Source organism: Pongo abelii, chromosome 3, assembly GCF_028885655.2.
Source record: "Pongo abelii isolate AG06213 chromosome 3, NHGRI_mPonAbe1-v2.0_pri, whole genome shotgun sequence".
In the NCBI taxonomy this organism is placed as follows: Eukaryota; Metazoa; Chordata; class Mammalia; order Primates; family Hominidae; genus Pongo; species Pongo abelii.
The window spans coordinates 104,173,264-104,200,320 of NC_071988.2; the positions used below are offsets into that span (position 1 = coordinate 104,173,264).

At 37.1% G+C, this 27,057-nt stretch overlaps 1 protein-coding gene and 1 long non-coding RNA gene across 5 annotated transcripts; one reads left to right on the forward strand and one right to left on the reverse strand.

The window, feature by feature from the left end:
• Positions 1 to 3,576: 3,576 nt before the first annotated feature.
• Positions 3,577 to 6,258, reverse strand: LOC129058807 (uncharacterized). 3 transcript variants are annotated; one of them, XR_010139746.1, is made up of 4 exons: positions 5,928 to 6,258; positions 5,671 to 5,817; positions 5,307 to 5,333; positions 3,577 to 4,667 (listed from the first exon to the last, which is right to left on the reverse strand). It is a non-coding gene; the product is annotated as an uncharacterized LOC129058807 (long non-coding RNA). The 3 variants fall into 3 exon arrangements; XR_008524212.1 differs by lacking the exon at positions 5,307 to 5,333 and having other exon boundaries at positions 3,577 to 3,651; XR_008524211.2 differs by having other exon boundaries at positions 3,577 to 5,333.
• Positions 6,259 to 6,350: 92 nt separating this feature from the next.
• THAP9 (THAP domain containing 9) lies at positions 6,351 to 25,901 on the forward strand. 2 transcript variants are annotated; one of them, XM_002814929.5, is made up of 5 exons: positions 6,351 to 6,472; positions 10,386 to 10,581; positions 11,980 to 12,283; positions 13,419 to 13,569; positions 22,578 to 25,901. In XM_002814929.5, exons 1-5 carry the CDS (start codon positions 6,393 to 6,395, stop codon positions 24,556 to 24,558), a joined length of 2,712 nt encoding a protein of 903 aa, XP_002814975.2. In that variant the 5' UTR covers positions 6,351 to 6,392; the 3' UTR covers positions 24,559 to 25,901. The 2 variants fall into 2 exon arrangements, with proteins under 2 accessions (XP_002814975.2, XP_054409463.1); XM_054553488.2 differs by lacking the exon at positions 6,351 to 6,472 and adding an exon at positions 7,712 to 9,021.
• Positions 25,902 to 27,057: the final 1,156 nt, after the last annotated feature.

A 27,057-nucleotide genomic window follows, 5' to 3' on the forward strand; every position in this document is an offset into this window, starting at 1 on the left:
TAGCTGATCTGGGTGCAATGGTTTTGGTACCTATCAGGTATAAAGTTTGCTGAACTTTTCCAGTCAAAATTGTGTAAGGTGAACCAACTGAGATGTCTATGGTGTTGGCTGTTGTTTCTGCTGTTAATTGTTGGTTTTCTTCAATTATGCCATGAACTAACTTTTTTCTCACAAACTGATGTGGATGATCTGCCACTGTGGGTTTCTTCTTCAACATTACCTTATTCCTTCTTAAAACGAGTTATCCGTTTGTAAACTGATTTCTTTGGAGCATTGTCCCTATCAACTTTTCATAAAGCATCAATTAGTTCACCATTCTTCCACCCAAGTGTCAACATATATTTGATGTTTGTTCTTGCTTCAATTTTAGCAGAATTCGTGTTGTTCTGATAGAGCCTCTTTTCAAACTGATGTCTTATTCTTCTTAGTGCTTCAAACTAGATCCTGTTCAGACATGTTATAACAAATTAGTTTATTTTGGTCCAAAAATTTTGAAATCCATGCATAAGTTTTTCATGATATGCATTTTCCATGCACTTTTTCAAGACCCCTCATATTTTCTTAAATTTGAGAAACACCTACAATAACAAGCCTAATTAATGACAGAACTAGTATTAGATTTAAGATTCCCAGTTTCCTATCACCTTCTTTTCTGCTGTTCCTGAACAGTTCCTTAAGTTATAGGATAGTCATCCTTGGCATATCTAACAGTCATTTGTAAACCCTGGATCTTTAAGAATATCAGGTGTTGAAAAGATTATATTATTATTTCTAAGAAAAGATAACCAACAGCCAGGTGTAGTGGCTCATGACTATAATCTCAGCACTTTGGGAGGCTGAGGTAGGTGGCTGGAAGTTTGAGACCAGTCTGGCCAACATGGCAAAACATGGTCTCTACTTAATAAAAAAAATTAGCTGGGTGTGGTGGCATGCGCCTCTAATCCCAGCCACTTGGGAAGCTGGGCCACAATAACTATTTGAACCCAGGAGGCAGAGATTGCAGTGAGCAGAGATTGTGTCACTGCACTCCAGCCTGGGCAACAGAGTGAGACTGTCAAAGTTAAAAGCTCCACCCCCTCCAGTGCCTTTCCTGAATTGAATCTATTAATTAAAAAAATACTATTTTGAAATAATACTTATCTTTAAAATCTGGAAGAGTAAGGAAAAGAAATTTTTAACTCAGCGTACAGTATCCACATTAGGCTGAAATAAATGTCAATTTTCTGCTCATATCTGACCTTTTCTGTGTTCTTTTATCAAAATAAATTTGTAAGTCCCATACCTTGTTACATAAATCTTCAACTTCTTGATCAAATAAATATGACAAATGATGTTCTCTAAGAAAAACACCCTTCAATTTTATTCCTAAAACAAAAAACATTCAAAGGAACTCATTGTGCAGAAACACAATATATACAAGCCTCATGATTTTCTTTTTCTATTATGTCCTCATCCACATACATTAATCACAACAAATCATGATGTGAACAGCAGTGGAAAAAGTTTAATCATTGGACATTTATTTCTTGAACTTCAGCTCTAGTCATTAAGATTCTCATTGCTTAGCTCTTTAAAACAAATACATATATTTATCTAATGTAGAACAGTTAAGACCTCCAATTTTACTATAATTGGGAAAAAAACTCAGAACAAAGATTATGTCAAGTGTATCACTGTATCGACTTTGTTAACCTGCTATACATCTGACAAAAGGGTAGGTGTTCAACAAGTGAGATACCAATCCTAAAAAGCCAGAAGTCTGTATCTGCTTTCATAGGGTTATTATGAGAAATAAATATTGTTTAACAGAACCAACTCTTTCTTTTTTGAGACAGAGTCTTGCTCTGTCACCCAGGCTGGAGTGCAGTGGCCAATCTTGGCCCACTGCAACCTCCACCTCCTGGGTTCAAGTGGTTCTCCTGCCTTGGCCTCCCAAGTAGCTGGGGTTACAGGTGCGTGCCACCATGCCCGGCTAATTTTTGTATTTTTAGTAGAGACAGTGTTTCGCCATGTTGGCCAGGCTGGTCTTGAACTCCTGAGCTCAGGTGATCCACCTGCCTTAGCCTCTCAAAGTGCTGGGATTACAGGTGCGAGCCACCGTGCCTGGCCAAGAAAACCAACTCTTTCTATATACTATATATAAAAATCTTAGCAGCCTGGGCAATATGGCAAAATCCCTTCTCTACCAAAAATACAAAAAATTAGCCAGGTGTGGTGGCACACGCCTGCAGTTCCAGCTACTTACAGAAGCTGATTGGAACTAGAGTATGGCTAGAAATTAAGTATTCCTACTCATATAATTTTCCTTGGGGTGATACTAACTTGGAAAGTTGAACTTTCTAAGAATTTTTCAAGCAATATTGTCCAATTTCTTCTGTGCAGTTATACAAATATTTGCCATAGGATGGAGTAAAGGTACAGATGTACAGCATCATTGAAGGAGTTTGATCTTTTTCCCCAAAGCTTGATTTTTATCCACTATGATGAATACATTTTACTAAATACTTGCTTCTCTTTTCCTTCTGCTGCTTCCACCCCCACCTCCCACAGGCTTCTACTCCTCATCAGCAAAATATAGACCTTGTCAAGCAATCAGAATGTTCCTAATTGGCAGAACACTAATTCGTGCCTGAGATTTATAATCTTTTGAGTCTTCTTGTTTTCCTTTCATCACTGCTCAAAAGCTCTATTAGAAGAAAAAACACTCCCCCTTTTCCTTTAAGTCCTAGCACTGCTTCTGATAGTTGGAAACCACTTGTCTAATAACAGAAGCATTACGTATAAAACAAAGCATAACTAGTTTTGGAGTATATTAGGGTGTAGCTGCCCCTCCATATCAGGCTTAATGCTGAGAAGACACTTCCAAGTTAGCATGAGATTCTAGAAGTAGAAATAATTATGTAACAAATAATGATATAACAATAATTTCAAAACTCCATGGCTTTCTGAAACAAAAGACGGACCTCAAACAATGAAAAATTCGGCAACACAAAAGGGTAGGTGCTCAACAAGCAAGATACCAACCCTAGAAAGCAAGAAGTCTATACCTGCTTTCATAGAGTTATTATAAGAAATAAATATTGTTTAAGAAAACCAACTCTTGCTATATACTCTATACAAAAAGCTTAGCAGCCTGGGCAACATGGTAAAACCCTGTCTCTACCAAAAATACAAAAAAAAAGTAGCCAGGTGTAGTGGTACATGCCTGTGGTCCCAGCTACTTAGGAAGCTGAGGTGGGAAGATTGCTTGGGCCTGGAAGACAGAGGTTGCAGTGAGCTGAGATTGCGCCACTGCACTCCAGCCTGGGTGACAGAGGGAGACCCCATCTCAAAAAATAAAATAAAATAATAAAAAGCTCAGCATAATTTGTGGCCCATAGTAACTGGCCAATAAATAAATATTAGTTGTTGTTATTTTTTCCAAGTGGACAATTAATGAGATTCTATACCATAAAATAGGTAATCAGATTTCATTAAAGCCTTAATAAATGTTTTTTACTTGGACAATCCTCCATTTCCAACTCACTGCTATAGTTCCAGGAATACTTAATACATTTAAAATAGAAAGATATACTACCTTCCCTGCATATTTTGAGTAATTATCTTCCAAGACCCATGTATCTTTTCTCAACATTTCTGAGAGTACAATTCCTGAAAAGAGATATTTTCTTTTAAAATTTTTTGTGCAATAGTCAATGCCTTTGCAAATAACACTATCTTTAATACAGCTTACATATCCTCATTTAAGTATTCAATAATCACAACGGTTCATTATGTGAACAGCAGTGAAAAGGTTTAATCACTGGATATGAAGTTACTAGAAGCAATGATATAACCAAATGATCAAATTGAGAACTTCAATGTCAACAGTAAAATAATCACAACAACAAAAAGAGCACATATAAGTTATAAATAAATGTAAAGATACAAAAATACAACTAAGAAAAAAAAATTCCATCTATAAAGGATTACTTATTTCCTATGCAGAAGTAAATATCTAGAGCAGTGACCCCTTGCGGCTATTGCCTTCATTTAAGTAAATCTGTTCTGATAAAAGCAGTTTTCAGAAATTCATTTGAAATTAATAATTAAAGAAATGTTGTCAGAATAATGTGAGAAGCACACTATTTCATCTTTAGGAAAGGCAAATAGTTGCAATCCAATTAAACAGGAAAGAAAACAGCCTTCATTTCAGATGATGAACTGGCAGCAGTACTTTCAACTCTACCTTAAGAAAATGGCAAGTGAATGCCTGTATCTGCAAACTTTTGAGTCCTTAAGAAAAGGCAAACACCACGATGAGACAGCCACTTCACACGCACAAAAATGTGGAGAAACTGGCAGCCTCATCCACTGCTGGTGGGAATGTAAAATGGTGCAGCCACTAGGGAAAATGATCTGGCACTTCCTCAAAGAAGTTAAACACAGTTATCTTATGACTCACCAATTCCACTCTTAGGTGTGTAATCAGGAAAATGAAAACATCTGTCCACACAAAAACTTGCACACGAATGTTCACAATAGTAAAAAAAAAAAAAAAAATTGGAAACAATCCAAATGTCCACCAACTGTTGAACGGATAAACAAAATCTGCTACATCCATAAAATGGAATACGATTCAGCAATAAAAAATAAAGTACTGATACGTGCTATAAGATGGATGAACTCTGAAAACATTCCAAGTGAAAGAAGCCAGTCAGAAAGACCATATATTAGTTCATAATTCCATTTACATGAAATGTACAGAGCAGGCATAGGCACACAGAAACTAAATTAGTGGTTGCTGAAGCGGGGTGGGGGAATATTTGGAGGTGCTGCTAATAAGAATGAGGTTTCTTTTTGGAGTGATTAAAATGTTCTAATATTGATTGTGACTGTTCCACAATTCTGTGCATATACTAAAACCCACTGAATTGTACACTTTAAACCAGTTAGTTATATGGTATGAGAATTATATCTGAGTAAAACTGTTACAAAAATATAAGGCAACTAATTTTTTCTTTAAATAGCTAAAAACAATGTTATTTTTATTCAGCCTCATTCGGGTCTTAATTGGTTGAGTAGGAAAAGGCTCTAACAGCCCAACCAACTTACAGTATTTAAATCCAGTTCTTACTCTCTGCACACATCTTACAGCCAAAAAGTATTTGCCCTGCACATCCCCCAGGGACGAATTTTTCCAAAGTTCCTTGACTATCTATCCTTAGGCCATGTGACTTTTAAGGAACCATAACCAAAAGCTATTAATTCCATTCAGAGAAGATATAAGCATATTATAATGGAAAACTGGTGTGAATAAGTAATACCTTAATATGTATCTTTTCGGCTGTAATCTGGACAAAGTAAACACAAAGAGGAAAAAGAAGCAATCTTGTTAGGCCTGGATATTTGGAATTATCTTTGTGTGCTATACAAAGAAACGGAAAAGTTGCAAACCCTTCTCTGTTTTCTGTATGCTAAGGATCTCCTTCTCAGAGACAAAAACCCACTGGCCCGTTTCCTTCTAAGCAAATTGAAATCTCTTCCTCAAACATAAGAGCTTATAACTAAGACATTGTTCTAAGCTCTACCTCCTGAAAGCTATTCATAATGCCTCATTCCCAACCAAAACCACTTAATTGCCCCTTGTCCCCTGCCCCTATTACTACTGAGGAGCCCCAAGAACCTTACCTTATTTCCTTCATTGTGGCAAAGTGTTTCAGAAAAGGGTTCCTTGAATTAAAAGTCGGCGTATCCTATTTGACTCCTGCTCCTCCGGTATCACACACCTACAGCCAACCATGCCAAGAGCTTCCCCATTCTCTCCGCATCGGAGAGCTACAAGATAAAGCGCAAGAACACGACACGCATCTCAGTAAATCATATATTTTTGGCCTGACTCTGTCTTCAACACACCTAGGGCACCGTGTTTTATCCCTCTTCCATACCCTTTCCTCCTGATATCCTCCAGTTTCAGAGACCGCACCCGGAGACCCATTGGCAGGTTCCCGGATTCGCCTCAATTTTGGTTCTGCCTCTCTGCTTCGCATTTTCAGGCTTGGCCTCACAAGAAGGACGATGGCGCCGGATTGTGCCAGAATGGGTGAAAACAGAAAGAAAACCGGTTGCAGCAAAACCCACTATTCCGCCTCCAACGCGGAGGGAGGAGCGGTCAAGTGCACGACTTCAGGACCAGGCCCTTCCGATTGGCTGCTGGGACACAACGTGGTCTGTCATTGGCTACGGCACCGGCGCAGGGCCTTCGGAGAGGAAGTGTGGAAGTCCCGCGCCTCTAAAGCCCGCCTTTCCTGACAAATAAAGGTCGTAGCCGCAGAGTCAACGGGCGGAGCTAAAGTTGTCGTGATTCATGCTGTCGCGGGAACCCCGAAGGTGGGGCCCCACGTAACAAGAAGATGACCCGAAGTTGCTCCGCAGTGGGCTGCAGCACCCGTGACACCGTGCTCAGCCGGGAACGCGGCCTCTCCTTCCACCAGTGCGTATGGGAGCAGCCTCGGAGCCCTCGAACTCCCTGCGGGGCCCGGCGGGCCGTGGCGCGGCGTGGGGCGGGGCCGGGCCGCACTGTGGGTCGCGCCGCGTGTGTGACGCGACGTGACGTGCGCAGCGTCGGGGCGTGGGAGCGGAATTGGGGCACTGTGAGAATTGAGGTTCTCTCTCTTCCCACCCAGTGTTTACCTCTGAGTAGCCGGTTCTCGCACCGCCTACCGCTTTAGGGAGAGTTACGCGAAAGGAGTCCTCCATTAATTGGATGGTCTTATTATTTGAAGCGAGGAGGCCGGAAGGGAAGGCAGTTTAGGACAACGGTTGAAGTGTGTGTGTGGCGTCTTCCTGAGCACGAGTACAGATCAGTTTTCTCCTGTACTGCCTGACATTGCAAGTTCTTAAGTGCTATTAGCTGAGCTTTGCAAGGCCGGTCCGATTCTGGCTGGATTTGAACATGGCAGGGAAGTTTCATTTGGCTCGACAGTGGGGAAGAATTTCAGACCAGTCTTATCTGAACTCATATCCATGGTTCAGACTGGTATAGGTCATTCAAATCAGTATTCAGGGTATACTAGCAAGTAGAAAAGTGGGTAAAATAGATCCTCACAGACAAAAGGAGCAGATTTATGGAAAGATCAAAAAGAACTTTGTGGTTGGAAAGGGGGGCTTAGGAAGAGGGTAGTTAGGAATGGCATCGGAAAATGTAAAGGATAGAAAGTGCAAATATAGAGGAGTGGAAAAGTACCTGAGAAACAAACCGTTTTAAAAATTTAAATGCCAGGTTAAGGAGTTTGGACTATGTATGGTAGACTATGTATAAAATTCAATGATTTGTTTTTTTATTTTCTGTTTTTTAAATAGGGCTGATTCCTCCACCTAAATTGTTAACTGTGAACCAACTCATTGTGTATGTGAGACCATAATTGATTTAGGATTTTTCTTGTGATAGAGGTAGTTTTAAACTAGGGAGACATGAATTCCAATTTTAATTGATTATTTACCGATGTCTGTACTTGGCTCTGGGTCTTGGTTTCTTCTTCTGTAAGAGGAATAAAAACCTGCCTTGTAGAATTTTGTAAAACCAAAACGTAAGACTTTATAGCATATGTAGCACACAAGGTAAATGCTTTAAAAATGGTATTATTACCAAATTAATTTTTTCCAGAACTCAAAACTAGTTATGCTAGTTAGATTACAATATTTCCCAACATTTTCCTTTTTTTTTTTTTTTTTTTTTTCTTTTTTTGGAGACAGGGTCTCACTTTGTCGCCCAGGCTGGAGAGCAGTGGCACTATCACAGCTCAGCGCAGCCTCTATCTCCCAGGCTCAAGTGATCCTCCCACCTCAGCCTCATGAGACTACAGGCACAGGCCACCACCCTGGCTATTTTTTTTTTTTGGCAGAGATGAGGTCTCAGTGTGTTGCCCCGGTTGGTCTCCAACTTCTGGGCTGGGATGACAGGCATGAGCCACCCTGCCCGGCCCCAACCTTTTACATAGCATTTTACGCATAGGAAATAATTGAGCCACCCTGCCCGGCCCCAACCTTTTTCATAGCATTTTACGCATAGGAAATAATTGTTCAATACTTTGGGGCAAACCTATAGCACTGTTTGGGGCTGCCTTCAAGTAACTACTCGGGTGTCCCAGGCCACCCCATGGGCTAAGAATATCAACAGCTGTACTCACTAGGCATACCTGTTGGGAAGCTTTGCGTCAGAGGACCACGCTAGTAATAGAAGTTGTTGGACCAGCCAACTTTTGAGGGTTCCTTGCACATTTAGAGACTATACCTAATCTGTGGAAAAGCTCCCTTGCAAAATATGTTCCATGAGTTAGAAAAGAACTCAGTGAAAAAAGATAGATTTGCCCCAACCTTATTGGAAAAAGAATTCCCTGTTCATTTTCCCTTGATCAAGTATCATCATCTTCTCAGAACAATAAAATTATAATCCCAGAAATAGAATTAGTTATTCTTAGGAAAGACCGAACTTTGGATAGTACTTTACAGTTTACAAAGTGATTTTGAATACATTTGTAGCCTCATACACTCTTACTACAGCCCTGTGAGGAAGTTCTAAGATTGAGAGATGTGTCTAATACCATATAGCTGGTAGAAGGTCACTGAAGCTTAAATACAGGTTTTCCAATTCAGAGTTCTTCCTCAAGGTGATTGAGAGAGTATCTCAGAATTAGGTTTTACCATGCTGCTATATTTTTGTAGCATTTAGCTGAGAAATAAAATTTATACCAATCTCTGTTCTAGTAACTATGTGCTTTAAAGTCTAAATTAAAATACACAAAAAGCATAGTTACCTGTAAGTCTGTCTCTAAGATACGTCAAAGTAGAAAGGGCAGAAAGAGTAGTTTTGTGATTTTTATTGTGTTAATTTCACAAGTTTCTTTTTCTTTTTTTTTTGAGATGCAATCTTGCTGTCGCCCAGGCTGGAGGGCAGTGGCACTATCTTGGTTCACTGCAACTTCCGCCTCCCAGGGTCAAGCGATTCTCCGGCCTCAGCCTCCCTAGTAGCTGGGATTACAGGTGGGAGCCACCATGCCCAGCTAGTTTTGTATTTTTATCAGAGACAGGGTTTCACCATGTTGTCCAGGCTGGTCTTGAACTCCTGACCTCAAGTGATCCACCCGCCTCGGCCTCCCAAAGTGTTGGGATTACAGGCGTGAGCCACCACGCCTGGCCAAGTTTCTAAACATAATTTGGCTTGGATTGAAAAATAAATAAATGCAAGGTAATTTTTATAATCAAGGCTAGGAAAAAGTAGTGCCTTTAAACATGAAAAAACTGAATATAGTAAATATATTTGTCTTGTTTTCTACTGCTGCATAACAAGTTACCTCAAAATTCAGTATAAACATTTTTATCTCACACATTTCTGAGGGTCAGGAATTCAGGAGTGTAGCTGGATGTTACAGTATCTCATAAGATTGCAGTCATCTGAAGGCTGAAGTCAACTGCTTTCAAAAAGACTAACTCAACATGGCCTTTGACTGGAGGCCTCAGCTCCTCACCAACTAGTTTTCTCCACAGGACTGCTTTATAACATGCCAGATACCTTACCCCAGAGCAAACCATTCTCTACAGACAGCAAGGAGGAAACCTTGTTCCTTTATGACGTAGTCTGTGGTCACTTACTGTCACATGTTCTTTTTCCGTTCCTTAGCAAATCACTAACTCTAGCCCATACTCACTCAAGGGGAGGGGAATTAGGCTCCACTTTTTTTTTTTTTGGTGACGGAGTTTCACTCGTTGCCCAGGCTGGAGTGCAATGGTGCGATCTCGGCTCACTGCAACCTCCACCTACGGATTCAAGAGATTCTCCTGCCTCAGCCTCCCCAGTACCTGGGATTACAGGCACCCGCCACCACGCCCGGCTAATTTTTTGTATGTTTAGTAGAGACGGGGTTTCACCATGTTGTCCAGGCTGGTCTTGAACTCCTGACCTCTGATCCTCCCGCCTCAGCCTCCCAAAGTGTTGGGATTACAGGCATGAGCCACTGCACCCAGCCAGGCTCCACTTCTTAAAAGGAAGAGTACCAAATAGTTTAAAATCACTACAGGAAAGGAAAAGATGCATATATTCTTTAACCATTTAAATTTGAGCAAATTCTGTTAAGTGTAGGAAGTGAAGACAAAATATACTAGGATTTTTATTTTTAATATGAGAATTGCCCCTCTATGATTGACAAGGACAAAATCAGATATTGAACTTTTGGATTAAAAAAAATCAAAGAACTTTGAAAAATGAACTAAGTAAATTAAACTTTTAATTCACTTGGCTTTATGTTTCTATAAAGCAGTAAAATAATAGATGGGTTTATATAATAAATACTACTGTAATATTACTATAATATTTTCATGTTAATGGAACTTTAATGTGATTGCCATAGATTTCCAACTGATACCATACAGCGCTCAAAATGGATCAGGGCTGTTAATCGTGTGGACCCCAGAAGCAAAAAGATTTGGATTCCAGGACCAGGTGCAATACTGTGTTCCAAACATTTTCAAGAAAGTGACTTTGAGTCATATGGCATAAGAAGAAAGCTGAAAAAAGGAGCTGTGCCTTCTGTTTCTCTATACAAGGTATTTAAATGTAGGTGTAAGTCAACAAAATGAAAATTTACAGAGCCTTTAAAAATCAAGATAGCCCCCATTATAGCTAGAATTTGCAGACAAAAAAAATCCCGAGTCTTAAATCCAGTAATAGATTTTAAATGCTTTGAAAATTTTTTTAAAAAATTATATATATTAACATTTGTTCTGGAGCTTTTAAAAAACGATATAAATGCAAATCATTTGTCTAGATACATATAAAGGTTACTAACCAATTGCAAAAATCAACTGGTAGATATAAATAGCCTTAGAATACAGGCTTTTGTTAAGTATGAGACAGCTTTCATAGTACTTTGAAATTATCTATGTTTTTTGGTTCCTCCCAATAATGTTATTTATCTTGATCAAAAATATACCTAATTATTAACGTTGATACAGGAAGTATGTGGGAAATAATGAGACTTTCTATGAGTGAGTCACCAGTATTGGTATGATATTCTTCTGTTTCCTATGACTGTTTTTATTTTAACCTTTTACCCCTTAACCACAACTCTGACACATGGGCTTTGACTTTCTGCACAGTCTGTGATAGTCACCTAACTGTTCTATCCTGACACTAGCCTTACTTTCCTCTTAATCGTCAGAGTCTCCTTCTTTCAGTATTGGTTTATCTCATTCCCCTATTCGGAAGTATTTAGTTGGTGTCAAATTCAAACTCACCAAGTTCCAAGAGCTTCCTATGAATTGATTTGTACATTTTTAACTGCCCTGAATTCTCTTTTCAAACCATATATACTTACTATATATGTGATAAATTTGCCTGCTTTCATACTTTTGTGTAAAATCAATAATGGCTGCCATGTATTGAGAGCTACAATGATCCAGGCATTGTGCCAGGAGATTTACATAAATTCTTATATTGTATCTTCAAAAGAATCCTGTATTATTATCCACAATTTACAGATGAGGACACAAGGGATTGTAGAGCTTATGTGACAGCTAATTGAGGGAGCTAAGATTCAAACCCAGGTCAGTCTTAATTCCAAAGCCATGCTCTGTCCACTATGCCCTCTTTTTTGCACAAATAACTTCTCTGTCACCTTCATTAACCATGTTGTTGTACCTTCTAAGAACTGCTTAAAACTCACTTCCATGAAGCCATCCCAGTTTACTACCACCTTTCTCTAGTTACTTTATTTCAGAAACTTTCAACATCACATTAATATTTCTGTGTAGTTCAAAAAAAAAAAAAGCCTGTTTCTATTTCCCTATAAACTATACATTAAAACATTCAGAGATTATGACCTTTTCTTTCCTAACTAACTCTCCACAGCAACCAGATTAGTGTTTTGTATTTAGGGTATTTTTACAGATACTCTTCTGTGTGATTATTTCTAAAATAACTTTAATTTTATATATCTGTCATAGATTCCTCAAGGTGTACATCTTAAAGGTAAAGCAAGACAAAAAATCCTAAAACAACCTCTTCCAGACAATTCTCAAGAAGTTGCTACTGAGGACCATAACTATAGTTTAAAGACACCTTTGACGATAGGTGCAGAGAAACTGGCTGAGGTGCAACAAATGTTACAAGTGTCCAAAAAAAGACTTATCTCCGTAAAGAACTACAGGATGATCAAGAAGAGAAAGAGTTTACAATTAATTGATGCACTTGTAGAAGAGAAACTACTTTCTGAAGAAACAGAGTGTCTGCTACGAGCTCAATTTTCAGGTACTTCCCCCTAGTAACCTGTAGTATTTACAAAAATAGCTATTTTTCTGAGGTACCATTAAGTATTTATTTTGTTCTTACCTATGAAAACATGCTTTCAGTTGGGAAGTGAAAGTCTCAGTAGCTTAAGAAGAATGAAAATTGATCACCAAAATTCTTTTATATCATATGGTTTTCCAGTTATAAAAGTAACATTTATTATAGGAAAAGCAAAGAAATATTTAAGTAATTAAAATAATGTGTAATCCCACTACCCAGAGATGAAACCATATGGTTTATACCATTTTCTGTTCTGCACTTTTCACTTTTTGTAGTAGCTCTTACCCATTTGCTACTGCAAATTCATTATAAACAGTTTTAACTGCTACATAATTTTACCAAAGTCTTTTTGCAGTAGAGTTGTACTAGTTTGCAGAATTTCTTTGAGCTTGGAAATTGTGTATCTCCACATTTTTTTTCTAAAATATTCTATAGAGTAGACTATAAACCCATGGAAAGGCTACCTAGTCCTCTTTGTGAACTAAGATATTTGAAAAAGGGCAAAATAAAAATTGCCAACTTATTCTTTGATGAAAGCAGCAGAGATTTGGACTTACATTCTAGGAAAAGAGAAATGTGTCCTGTTTTTAGAAAAGAGTAGCTATCTCCATATTTTATGTTTTTCCAAGAGGGGACTAGAGGTCATAAATAGGAATCCCCACCAGGAACAAAATTTTTTTTTTTCTCTCTATATTAGGCAAGATGGTCTGTTCAGTCTGAATAGTACCCTATCCCCAGAAATGTTTTTCATATCTAATTTTCACCCTCAGATAAATAGCAGGGAATAAAATAAAATAAATGTCCTCATTTTATTTTCACTTCCTCTAAAAATCTCTCCTCTCAGGCTGCCACTGAACAGTAAAACATAATTCAAGTTGAAAATTTTTTCTTCCCTCTAGTGAAATGATTCCAGATGAACCGAATAAATTGGTCAAGGGGCCCTAAGTGGATATTAACCTCTGAATAGACTTAATTAACATGCAACTATATTTGTATTTGAATTTTGATGCCCAGTGCATTTTATATCCAAATGCTATAATCTGTACCTGAAAATTTTACTATTCATCACAAAGAATAAAAAAATTTATTTTAACAGATTTTAAGTGGGAGTTATATAATTGGAGAGAAACAGATGAGTACTCCACAGAAATGAAACAATTTGCATGTACACTCTACTTGTGCAGTAGCAAAGTCTATGATTATGTAAGAAAGATTCTGAAGCTGCCTCATTCTTCTATCCTCAGAACGTAAGTGAATTACTTTTTTATTTTTTAAAAGTGTCTTTCTTGTCAAGACATCTTGTTGATTACATGTTAATTACTCTTTAGATGTTAAACCATATTCTTTTGTCACATTTTACTTATTAAGGCTATTAGTACTCATACTCCCATTTAAAAAATGAAAAAATGGACTCCCATTATTAGCCCATTTTTGTTTTTCAAAAACTTCTAGGTGGTATTTGCCTATTATCACAACAGCAATATTTTCACCAACAAAATGGAGACACATAGTATGACAAGTTTTTTGCATCTCCCAGACACTCTGGGTAGATAAAATTTGAATCCTGAAATATTGGAATTTCTAGTATACTTCAGTAGTTTAATATCTGATGATCCTGGAAAATCTAGAACAGTTCTGGATTGATCGCCATTGGTCTTAGGCAAAGCACAAAAAAATCTGCATTTTTCATAAGCACTGCAGTTGATGCCAATGTAGGTTGACCAGGGAACAGATTTTGATAAATAATTTTTTAGGATTTGTGATTAAAATGGATAGATGCATTTATAATTCTCTTAGTGTGGAGCAAATAACAATGATTTTCTAGTAATGTCTTATAAATTTAATACTGAATTCTTAATTTTTACTGTTTTTACCACTAGTTTTACAGATTCCTTATTTATTTATTTTTTTTTTATTTGGAGACTGAGTCTTGCTTTGTCACCCAGGCTGCATACAGCGCAGTGGCATGATCTCGGCTCACTGCAACCTTGCCTTCCAGGTTCAAGCAATTCTCATGCCTCAACCTCCTACTGAGTAGTTGGGATTACAGGCATGTGCCACCACACCCAGCTACTATTTTGTATTTTTAGTAGAGATGGGGTTTTGCTTTGTTGGCCAGGCTGATCTCGAACCCCTGGCCTCAAGTGATCTACCCGCCTTGGCTTCCCAAAGTGCTGGGATTATAGGCATAAGCCACCATGCCCAGCCTAGTTTTATAGATACCTTTTTTTTTTTTTTTGAGATGGAGTCTTGCTCTGTCGCTCAGGCTAGAGTGCAGTGGTGCGAGATCTTGGCTGACTGCAACCTCCACCTCCCAGGTTCGACCCATTCTCCTGCCTCAGCCTCCCGAGTAGCTGAGATTACAGGCGTCCACCACCACACCCAGCTAATTTTTATATTTTTAGTAGAGGTGGGATTTCACCGTGTTGGCCAGGCTAATTTTGAACTCCTGATCTCGTGAACCACCCACCTCGGCCTCCCAAAGTGCTGGGATTACAGACATAAGCCACTGTGCCCAGCCCAGATTCCTTTATAAAAAATTGTAGATTTTCCTCTATACACACTATTACAATAATACTACCAATAAAAGATTTAAAAATAATTGACCTTCAGAGTGGGCTGCTCTTCTAATTGACCTTCAGAGGGCTGCTCTTCTAAAAAAATTTAAAGAGGAAAAATTTATTATTCCCATACATTATATATAAACAATTACTGTTAACATTTAGAGTATTTCCTTCCTCTGTGTGTGTGTTTGTGTGTGTGTGCACTTAGATTTATTAGTGTTTACATAGTTATGATCTTTTGTAAATAAATTTCCAACCAGCCTTTTATTACTTTATTATGTATGCCTTTTATCTATAACGTTATTTTGAACTCTTTATAGACAAGTTTTAATAGCTGCATGATATCAGGTAGTCCTACCCTACTTAACTCTGACGTTCTCCAGCTATTGGACATTTCTATTGTTTCCATTTTGGGGTTATAATTGTTTTTTCATATATTTTGATGAACATTTGTATATAAGGCTTACTCTTTCATAATGTGATTTTACCATTCAAGCTAGATATTATACTTATTTATAAATATTCACTTTTTGCTAAGCAAGAGAGTTTTATAGGTACTCTGTTGATAATTTCTCCTCCTATACCTTTTTGTTTTTTTTTGTTTTCTGATAGTTGTACATATTCTGGGGGTACATACGATATTTTGATACATATATATAATTTGTAATGATCAAATCAGGGTAATTAAAATATCCATCATTTATAAATCCAAACATTTATCTTTTCTTTGTGTTGAGAAGCATATACCTTTTCAATCTCTTCTACACTGGTTTTAAAGCATTACTTAATGGTATTTCACTATGGTTTATATAAGAGATTTCACGTAACTTCTTATCTTTTCTTTTTCATGGTTTTCTTCATTTCCCATAGTTCTGCATCAACTCCTAGATTAAATCTTCCTGGTAATTCCAGCGCACATGTATCTTTTCTCTCTTCATGTCATTTTGCATTTTGTGACCAACATTATATATTTAGATTTATAATTCCAGTACTCAAACAGTTGCTCATTTCTTTAGGTACTTTGCCTATAAGTAAGGTATATTGTTTAGTATGATAGTAATATATGTTTGTTATAAAACATTCAAACAGTATATAAGTACATAAATACCAGAAAGTGAAAAACACAGTACTTCCCTTCCCCTAATCCCACAAGATAACTACAATTAGCAGTTTTGTGTATATCCTCCAAGTTAAAAAAAAAAAAAACTATTTACCTACCAATAAAATTTTGTTTTAGTGGCCATATAGTGTTCTGTTATATTAATGGTATGTAGAGCTTCCGTTTATTTTCTTATATTAATGTAAGATTATATTATATTAATATAAGATTCTTATATTAATGGTATATACGTTTCCATTTATTTTCCCATATAAAAAGTGATGTTTTTAACACAGTTATCTTAAGTCTTAGATCTTTATAATCATTATATTTAATATTTATTCAATAAATATTTATTGATCAGGAGCGGCCAGTGAGGCAGGAGGAAAACCAGGAGATTGTGATGGCCTGGAAGCCAAGTGTAGAAAGTATTTCAAGGAGGGAGTAGTCCACTATGTCAAATGCTGCTGGGAGATCAGGTAAGATGAGGACAGATAATTGACCATTGGATTTTGCAAGATGAAGGTCATTGATGACCATGACAAAAGCAGTTATAGTAGAGTGGTGGAGAGGTAAACCTGGCTGGAGTGGGATTAAGAGAGACTAAAGGTGAAGAAGCAGAGAAAATGATTGTGGGCTCTTCCGTGGAGTTTTGCTATGAAGGAGAGTAGAGATGGGTCTGTAGGTAGAAAGGAACATGCATTGAGGGGAGGGTGTTTGTTGAGATGGCACATGTCCCAGCGTGTTCGCATGTTTATGGGAATGATCCAAGAGAGAAAAGAAAATTGGCGATGTATAAGAGAAATGATAATTGCAGGAGGATGACATCCAACACCACTGTGGAAGGAAGTATGACCTTAAGGTATTGGGACCGTTCATCCATTGAAACAGGAAGAAAGGCAGAAGTATAGATACAATAGGTTAACAGATTTGGTAGTAGGAAAATGAGTTTTGTCTTTTAAAAAGATGGGGTCTCGGCTGGGCACGGTGACTCATGCCTGTAATCCCAGCACTTTCAGAGGCTGAGGCGGGCGGATCACGAGGTCAGGAGATTGAGACCACCGTGGCTAACATGGTGAAACGCCATCTCTACTAAAAAAATAAAAAAATTAGCCGGGCATGGGGCAGGTGCCTGTAGTCCCAGCTACTTGGGAGGCTGAGGCAGGAGAATGGCGTGAACCCAGGAGGCGGAGCTTGCAGTGAGCCGAGATTGCACCACTGCACACTAGCCTGGGTGACAAAGCGAGATTCCGTCTCAAAAAAAAAGATGGGGTCTCACTGTGTTGCCCAGATTGGCCTTGAACTTCTGGGCTCAAGCAGTCGTCCAGTCAACCTCCCTGAGTAGCTAGAACTACAGACGTGCACCACCACACTCAGCAGGAAAATGAGTTTTTATTGCATTGCTTCTGTTTTCTCAAAGTTATTAACTGAGAGTTGAGGAGGAAGGCATTATTAGATTTGGGAAGAAAGGAGAAAATGTGACCAGTCACCTACCAGGAAAAGTAAGTAACTAGAAAAATGCAGTACCAGATTTGTGGTCAAAACTGTTGTCTTTCTCTCCATAATGATGGAGAAACAATTAGATGGTTAACAATTAGACGATGACAGACCAAACTAGACTTAAATTTTTTTAAAACCTTTGGTTCGGTTAGATAGGGTGCCTCATGAATTTCTAATTGTCTATATCTTTCTCTAGTCTTAGCTACATCAGATATTTCTCTAATTTTCTCTTTACTGATGTTGGATCCCTTTTCAGTTCTCCCTGGATTCTTTATGTCCAAAACTTTCCCAAAGCTGTGTTTTTACAATTTTCAGTGTTTGGGGTCTTTAAGGTAATTTATTTTCACAAATCCTTTGAAATTAAGTCTTAATATCCTTAACTTTCCTTGTTATAATAGTGATATATTTAGTGTGATCTTGGTCATAGATAGAAAATGCTGGCACAGTTGCTCCTTATTTATATTTCCTCTGTTTCTAATTTTTGGTTTATATTCACTGCAGTTTAGTAAACCAACTCCCTCTATAGGTTACCTGCTGTGAGAGAATCAAAAGTAACAACAGTGGGAGTAGCTAAAAGTCTTAACAGAAAAACATTTAGCACTGTAGATCTCTAGGACTATATTTTTCCCAGGCAGAATTTTAGGCCACCCAAGTGACTCCCTATAATCATTCCATAACTAAGTTATTGTATATTGGTTTGTTAATTTAAAATATCATGTTGATGAGAGTATAAATGAAAATTGCTTTGAACTTTTGCAAGGACAATTTGGAAATATGAATTGTAAATTGACCTACCCAATTATGTGCAGCTGAAATCCAAAATTTGTCTTAAATTTCTTATTAAAATATAAGTAAGTTTACCTTGGCATGTTATTCCTAGGAATTACACAAATGACATAAATATGTATATGTGTATGGGTGCACATGCATACATATACACATTGTGGTACTGTTATCTAAAAATTTGAAATTATCAAGATGTCCTTCGATTTGAGTTGGTTGTTTTTCATTTAACTATACTGTGGTATATACTGTGTACACATTTAAAGTGTTGCTGGAGGTTGATATTTAAGGGTGTGGAAAAATATGTGAAACCTAATTACCATTAAGTGAAAAATAGGTTCAGTATACAGTTTTGAAAATTATATCTAGGTATGTATACATAAAGACATTAACAGTAACTTTTACTTTCTTCTTTATACTTTCTATATTCAGTTTTTTTAAAAAGAAGAATGTGTCTTTTTTTTATGATCATAAGAAAATTTTTTTATTTTCAGAGACGAAAAGAGATTTAAAGGAGAAATTATCTCCTTCCTTACCGTTCTAACTCATGAACTTGGTTTGGATATGCCTACTCTTTCTTATAAAAACTTTAAAAAATAAATCAACAAATCCACATACCATTCTGCTTCATGTTCATGACATTGTTCTAGTAGCTGTAGATATTCAGATACCATTGAGATTTCCATTTAAAAATCAAACTCAGCAGAACATAAGTTGGTTGTTTTTTTAACCCCATTTAAAATAAAATTACATAGGGACATTAAGTGCTTTGTTATATATGTACCACATATGCAACACAGTTAGCATCCTTGGTGCTCATTTGAGAATCCTAATGTAAAAAAAATAAATTTTAAACAATTAAAATTCGGTGACACACCTGGAAAGAGCTTTCAACATTCTAGTGTGCTGTAGCACTGCTATACTGTTGAGTCATTGTCTTACTATTTTTCCTTTTTTTTTTAATCTTTTAATTTTAGGTTCAGGGGTACATGTGAAGGTTTGTTACATAGGTAAACTCATGTCACGGGGGTTTGTTGTACAGATTATTTCATCCCAACCTCCACCCTCGAGTAGACCCCAGTGTCTGTTGTTTTCTTTCTTGTGTATAAGTTCTCATCTTTTTTTTTTTTTTTTTGAGACAGAGTTTCGCTCTGTTGCCCAGACTGGAGTGTAGAGTGTAATGGTGTAATCTTGGCTCACTGCAACCTTCACCTCCCAGGTTCAAGTGATTCTCCTGCCTCAGCCTCCCAAGTAGCTGGGATTATAGGCACACACCACTAAGCCTGGCTAATTTGTGTATTTTTAGTAAAGATGGGGTTTCACCATATTGGCCAGGCTGGTCTCAAACTCCTGACCTCAGGTCATCTGCCTCCCTCGGCCTCCCAAAGTGCTGGGATTACAGGCGTGAGCCACGGTGCCTAGCCAGGTTTTTATCATTTAGCTCCCACTTATAAGTGAGAACATGCAGTATTTGGTTTTCTGTTCCTGTTAGTTTGCTGAGGATAAATAGCCTTCAGCTCCATCCATGTTGCTGCAAAAGACATGATCTCATTCTTTTTTATGGCTACATAGTATTCCATGGTGTGTATGTACTACATTTTCTTTATTCAGTGTGTCATTGATGGAGATTCAGGTTGTTCCATGTCTTTGCTATAGTGAATAGTGCTGCAGTGAAAATTTGCATGCATGTGTGTTTATGGTAGAATAATTTATATTCCTCTGGGTATATAACCAGTAATGGGATTGCTGGATAAAATCATAGTTCACTTTTAGCCCTTTGAGGAATCACTTTCCACAATAATTGAATTAATTTACACTCCCACCAACAGTGTATAAGTAAGTTTTCCCATTTGTCCACAATCTTGCCAGCATCTATTATTTGTTGACTTTTTAATAATAGTCATTCTGACTGGTGTGGGATAGTATCTCATTATGGTTTTGATTTGCATTTCTCTTAACGATTGGTGATGTTGAGCTTTTTTTCATATGCTTGTTGGTGGCATGTATGTCTTTTGAAAAGTGTCTGTTCATGTCCTTTGCCCACTTTTTAACAATTTTCTCTTGTAAATTTGTTTAAGTTCCTTATAGATGCTGTATATTAGGCTTTTGTCAGATGCACAGTTTGCAAATATTTTCTCCCATTCTGTAGGATGTCTGTTTACTGTTGACATTTTCTTTTGCTGTGCAGGAGCTCTTTAGCTTAATTAGATCCCACCTGTCAATTTTTGCTTTTGTTATGATTGCTTTGGTGTCTTTGTCATGAAATCTTTTACCGTTCCTATGTCCGGGATGGTATTGCCTCGGTTGCCTTCCAGGGTTTTTATAGTTTTGAGTTTTACATGTAAGTCTTTTAATCCATCATGAGTTAATTTTTGTATGTGGTGTAAGGGTCCAGCTTCAGTCTTCTGCATATGGCTAGCCAGTTACCCCAGCACCATTTATTGAATAGGGAGTCTTCCCTTTTGCTTGTTTTTGTCAACTTTGTCGAAGATCAGATTGTCATAGGTGTGTGGCCTTATTTCTGGTTTGCCCTATTTTAATATACAAACAACAAATACTTTTGTCTTCTAAATAGATTATAACCTACTTATAGTCAAGGTATGTCTTTTGCCATCCTGTAAGTATGTTATTGTTTTGTTTTGTTTTGAGACAGTTTTGCCTCGTCGCCCAGGCTGGAATGCAGTGGCACAATCTCGGCTCACTGCAACCTCTGCCTCCCACGTTCAAGCACTTCTCCTGCTTCAGCCTCCTGAGTGGCTGGATTACAGGTGCGCACCACCATGCCCAGCTAATTTTTGTATTTTTAGTAGAGATGAGGTTTCACCATGTTGGCCAGGCTGGTCTCGAACTCCTGACCTCAGGTGATTTGCCCACCTCAGCCTCCCAAAGTGCTGAGATTATAGGCATGAGCCACCATGCCTGGCCTATAAGTGTGTTTTTTAAACCTATTAATGCATCATGAAATTAGTGGGTCATAATTGCCATTTAAGTATATATAAATATATTTATATTTATTTAAATTATTACAGTCATCCCTTGGTATATGTGGGGGATTAGTTCTAGGACACCCCCAACTTGTGCCAGTATAACAAAATCCATGCATACACAAGTCTTGTAGACAGTGCTGCAGAACCTATGTATATGAAAAGTTGGCTGTCTGTATATGCAAGTTTTGCATCCTATAAATACTGTATTTTCTCTCCATGCATTTGGTTGAAAAAAAAGTCATGTATAAGTGTACCCATGCCGTTTAGTTCAGAAGTCAACTCTGTGTGTGTGTGTCATATAGGTGTAAGTTCGTAGTATGTACTAAGGGTGAATTTTGTTTATGAAACTTCTAGCTGGCACCTAAAATATTTGGAAAGCCCTATCCCAAAATACTTAGGGAAGAACATTAAACTCTCAATTAAGTAGAGGTCAGCTGTCCAGGAGGAAGCCTTGGTTGCCTTAGAATATAGCCAAAAAATCAGAAATTTAACTTAACAGACATTTGAGTTACAAAAGTATATGTTGCAGGTGAACATCCTAGTCTCTCCCTCAGAATCCCTTTAGTTTTAGACAATTATTAAATGTGGCTGTTTTCTTTCCTGATCTATAACAAGTTAGAAAGAGTAAACTAGAAGTAAGAAGAATTCCAAAGATAGACACCATTATAGGAAGAAAATAATTAGCAGTCTGAGAAGAGCAGGGATACTATGAAAGAACTCCTAAGATAGTAGCACAGGTAGGTTGTATAGGGGTGCAGATGCACACTTGTTATATGCCTTTAAGGGCGTAATTTTGAGGCTGTAAAGAGAGAAATGCACTAAACCCCTGGGCATCAGGAAAGCCAGGTTTCACATTCGTTCATAACTAACAGTACATTATGGGCCAAGTCGCTTAACCTCTCCCTCTGTCCCAGTTTCCTGATTTGTAAAATGAGGTAGATGTACTAGATGTTCTCAAAGGTTCCTTCACATTCAGCAGTTTTCTCGTTTCAGTGAATTTACAGGTAAGATTTGTTTATGATTTACAATATAAAAAGATCAGTTAGAACAAACTGGTTAGTTGGTTTACTTTTTAAAGAATAAATGAGAAATTAAAAATATGTTGGATGTTTGCATCTTAAAATACTACTTTGTGTTTCTAAGTTTATCTTACTATTTTATTGTAACGATGAATTTACCATTGAAAATGTCTATAGAATTTGGCTGCTTATATACTTGGCTTTATTTCTACAGGGATGGGAGACTATAATAGTGCTTAAGGCATTTTCCCATTTGTCTTTTTATTTCTCTTTGAGTTTTCTTTCACTTTTTATGTATTCTAGGTGGTTATCCAAATGCCAACCCAGTCCAGGTTTCAACAGCAACATTTTTTCTTTTCTTCAACGAAGAGTAGAGAATGGAGATCAGCTCTATCAATACTGTTCATTGTTAATAAAAAGTATACCTCTCAAGCAACAGCTTCAGTGGGATCCTAGCAGTCACAGTTTGCAGGGGTTTATGGACTTTGGTCTTGGAAAACTTGATGCTGATGAAACGCCACTTGCTTCAGAAACTGTTTTGTTAATGGCAGTGGGTATTTTTGGCCATTGGAGAACACCTCTTGGTTATTTTTTTGTAAACAGAGCATCTGGATATTTGCAAGCTCAGCTGCTTCGTCTGACTATTGGCAAACTGAGTGACATAGGAATCACAGTTCTGGCTGTTACATCTGATGCCACAGCACATAGTGTTCAGATGGCAAAAGCATTGGGGATACATATTGATGGAGACGACATGAAATGTACATTTCAGCATCCTTCATCTTCTAGTCAACAGATTGCATACTTCTTTGACTCTTGCCACTTGCTAAGATTAATAAGAAATGCATTTCAGAATTTTCAAAGCATTCAGTTTATTAATGGCATAGCACATTGGCAGCACCTTGTGGACTTAGTAGCACTGGAGGAACAGGAATTATCAAATATGGAAAGAATACCAAGTACACTTGCAAATTTGAAAAATCATGTACTGAAAGTGAATTGTACCACCCAACTCTTTAGTGAGAGTGTAGCCAGTGCATTAGAATATTTGCTATCCTTAGACCTGCCACCTTTTCAAAACTGTATTGGTACCATCCATTTTTTACGTTTAATTAACAATCTGTTTGACATCTTTAATAGTAGGAACTGTTATGGAAAGGGACTTAAAGGGCCTCTGTTGCCTGAAACTTACAGTAAAATAAACCACGTGTTAATTGAAGCCAAGACTATTTTTGTTACATTATCTGACACTAGCAATAATCAAATAATTAAAGGTAAGCAAAAACTAGGATTCCTGGGATTTTTGCTCAATGCTGAGAGCTTAAAATGGCTCTACCAAAATTATGTTTTCCCAAAGGTCATGCCTTTTCCTTATCTTCTGACTTACAAATTCAGTCACGATCATCTGGAATTATTTCTAAAGATGCTTAGGCAGGTATTAGTAACAAGTTCTAGCCCTACCTGCATGGCATTCCAGAAAGCTTACTATAATTTGGAGACCAGATACAAATTTCAAGATGAAGTTTTTCTAAGCAAAGTAAGCATCTTTGACATTTCAGTTGCTCGAAGGAAAGACTTGGCGCTTTGGACAGTTCAACGTCAGTATGGTGTCAGTGTTACAAAGACTCTCTTTCACGAAGAGGGTATTTGTCAAGACTGGTCTAATTGTTCACTAAGTGAGGCATTACTAGACCTGTCAGATCATAGGCGAAATCTCATCTGTGATGCTGGTTATGTTGCAAACAAGTTATCAGCTCTTTTAACTTGTGAGGACTGCATCACTGCACTGTATGCATCGGATCTCAAAGCCTCTAAAATTGGCTCACTATTATTTGTTAAAAAGAAGAATGGTTTGCATTTTCCTTCAGAAAGTCTGTGTCGGGTCATAAATATTTGTGAGCGAGTTGTAAGAACCCATTCAAGAATGGCAATTTTTGAACTAGTTCCTAAACAAAGGGAATTGTATCTTCAACAGAAAATATTATATGAGCTTTCTGGGCATATTGATCTTTTTGTAGATGTGAATAAGCATCTCTTTGATGGAGAAGTGTGTGCCATCAATCACTTTGTCAAGTTGCTAAAGGATATAATAATCTGTTTCTTAAATATCAGAGCTAAAAATGTTGCACAGAATCCTTTAAAACATCATTCAGAGAGAACTGATATGAAAACTTTATCAAGGAAACACTGGTCATCTCTACAAGATTATAAATGTTCAAGTTTTGCTAATACCAGTAGTAAATTCAGGCATTTGCTAAGTAACGATGGATATCCATTCAAATGAGAGACCTAAAATATATTAACATTTTAATTAAGAATACTTGATCAACATTTTTTAAAGTTCAATTTACCATATTTTATAAATTGACCATTCTGCACAGTGGACAAGTTTGCAATTCTGACTTATTAAAATTTCAAATTCTGCATATCACAAAATCTGCTTCTACTTTTGGTATGGCTTGCAGCATTTATGAGTTTTCCAAAATATAGAAAGCAGTAGGTCAGTAGGAGCAAACTAGCCAACAGGTACTGTCTTTGAATTTACTACTATAAGACTAAGCAGTGTTACTGGACACAGTTGTAACTTGTTCAATCTGCTTCAAAAACAAGAAAAACAACAACTATGAATTATCAAAACATTGACTCCTTTTATGACTGGACTACATTTCTAAAAGATCTTTGGTTTACGATTCTTAAGAATATTGACAATACCTATAAAACTTAAATATGAAAATTGTAGTTTGAAAATTAGGCTCAAGCAAATATCAAATACTGCAAAAATCCCCTTGTCCCAGGATACCCTAAAATAGAAGTGCTTAAACTTTGTCAGGCAGAAGGTAAAGTACGTGAGCCATGAGATTCTTCCTTGTGCTACAGCCATGCTGGGGAGTGCAGTCTGGAAAGAACATACCTAATGTGTTTATCACTATCCATTATCTCTGAACTTTGAAATATTACTTTTGAATAATAGGCTGGACACTTAGTTTGACTTGAAAGAGCTCAATGCTCATCAGAAAACAGGGAGAAACCTAATCCGAAGATGGAAGCATACTAAGGACAATTTTCTCCACTCACATCCACATTTGAAAAGAGGAACAGAAAAACATAGGTAACTCTACTTTCACAAATGAGGATAGTTTAACAGATAGAAGAAACAAGCACATTATTCACCTGTGTTGTAAAACATCTACTCTTTTTTGTCACTGAATGAGCGTTCCCAAAGTACAGTTAATCGTAATATGAAAACTTAGAATTGTAAAAGATTAACGATAACATAAAAGTATATTGATTAAAATTCCCCTTACAAAGTGTATTTTGATATGTTTGTTTATTCTACCTCAAACAAAGGCTTAAGTTTTGAAATGTAACCAATTTATACTTCATTTTATACAAAACTTATTGCTGAGAAGTCTGAATATTGTGCTTTTTGTTGTTTGTAAATAGAATTGAATTTAAATACACCAGGATAAATCTTATTTAAAGGAAGCCTGTTTGTAAATCACCAACTTTAACTTATTGCTTATATAAATCCAAGCTCTGTACCTGATCTTTATGTAAAGCAAGATTCATATGTGTAGTATCTAATGCCCTTTGGTGTTACATTTGACTAATATACAAATGTCTGTATTTTAGTGTTTTGCATTATTCTTTTAAGTGCTAAATTGGAAAGAGATGGTCAATTGAGACAGTGAATATTCAAAAATTGGAAGGTCACGGATTTCCCTTAGATAAGAAGGTAAGAATAGTCTCATCACTACATTTAGCCCAGTTAATTGCTCCTGCACTTGTGAAAGGGCTTGGAGTCTTATACCAGATATGATACACTTTACAGTGAAATAAATTATTCATTCATATTTGATTTAGGGCAGTTTGGTTATAATTTCTACTTTGCATCTTGGCCATTTTTTTCTTCAGAGAAAAGCATTCCCTTTAAAAATTTATCCTGCTTTCCAACAACTAGTGCTAGGAGAAATGGATATCCACATGCAAAAAAATTAACTCAAAATGAAGCAAACACCTAAATAGAAGAGGTAAGGCTATACAACTTTTAGAAAATATAGAGTTAATTTTTGAGATTTGGATTAGGTGGTGGTTTCTTTTTCTTTTTTTCTTTTTTTTTTTTTTTTGAGACAGAGTCTCGCTCTGTTGCCCAGGCTGGAGTGTAGTGGTGGGATCTTGGGTCACCACAACCTGTACCTCCTGGGTTCAAGCGATTCTCCTGCCTCAGCCTCCCGAGTAGCTAGGACTACAGGCACGCACCACCATGCCCGGCTAATTTTTGTATTTTTAGTAGAGACAGGATTTCACTGTGTTGGCCAGGGCAGTCTCGAACTCCTGACCTCATGATGCACCCACCTCGGCCTCCAAAGTGCTGGGATTACAGGTGTGAGCCACTGTGCCTGGCCAGGTGGTGGTTTCTTAAGACACTTAAAGCACAGCAAAGGAAAATAATTGGACTTCATCAAAATTAACTTGTGCTTTGAAGCGATACCATCAAGAAAGTGAAAGACAACCCATTGAATGGAAAAAAATGTTTGCAAATCATTTATCTAATTAAGTTATTATATGTAGAATCTACAAAGAATTCCTATAACTCAATAATAAAATGACAAATAACCAAAATTTTTAAATGGGTAAAGAATATGAATAGACTTTTCTCCAAAGGAGATATACAGAAGGCCATAAAATACATGAATATATGTTCACGTCAACTATCCAGAAAATGCAAATCAATAATGACAATGAAACATCACATCACACCTGTTAGAACAGCTATTATAAA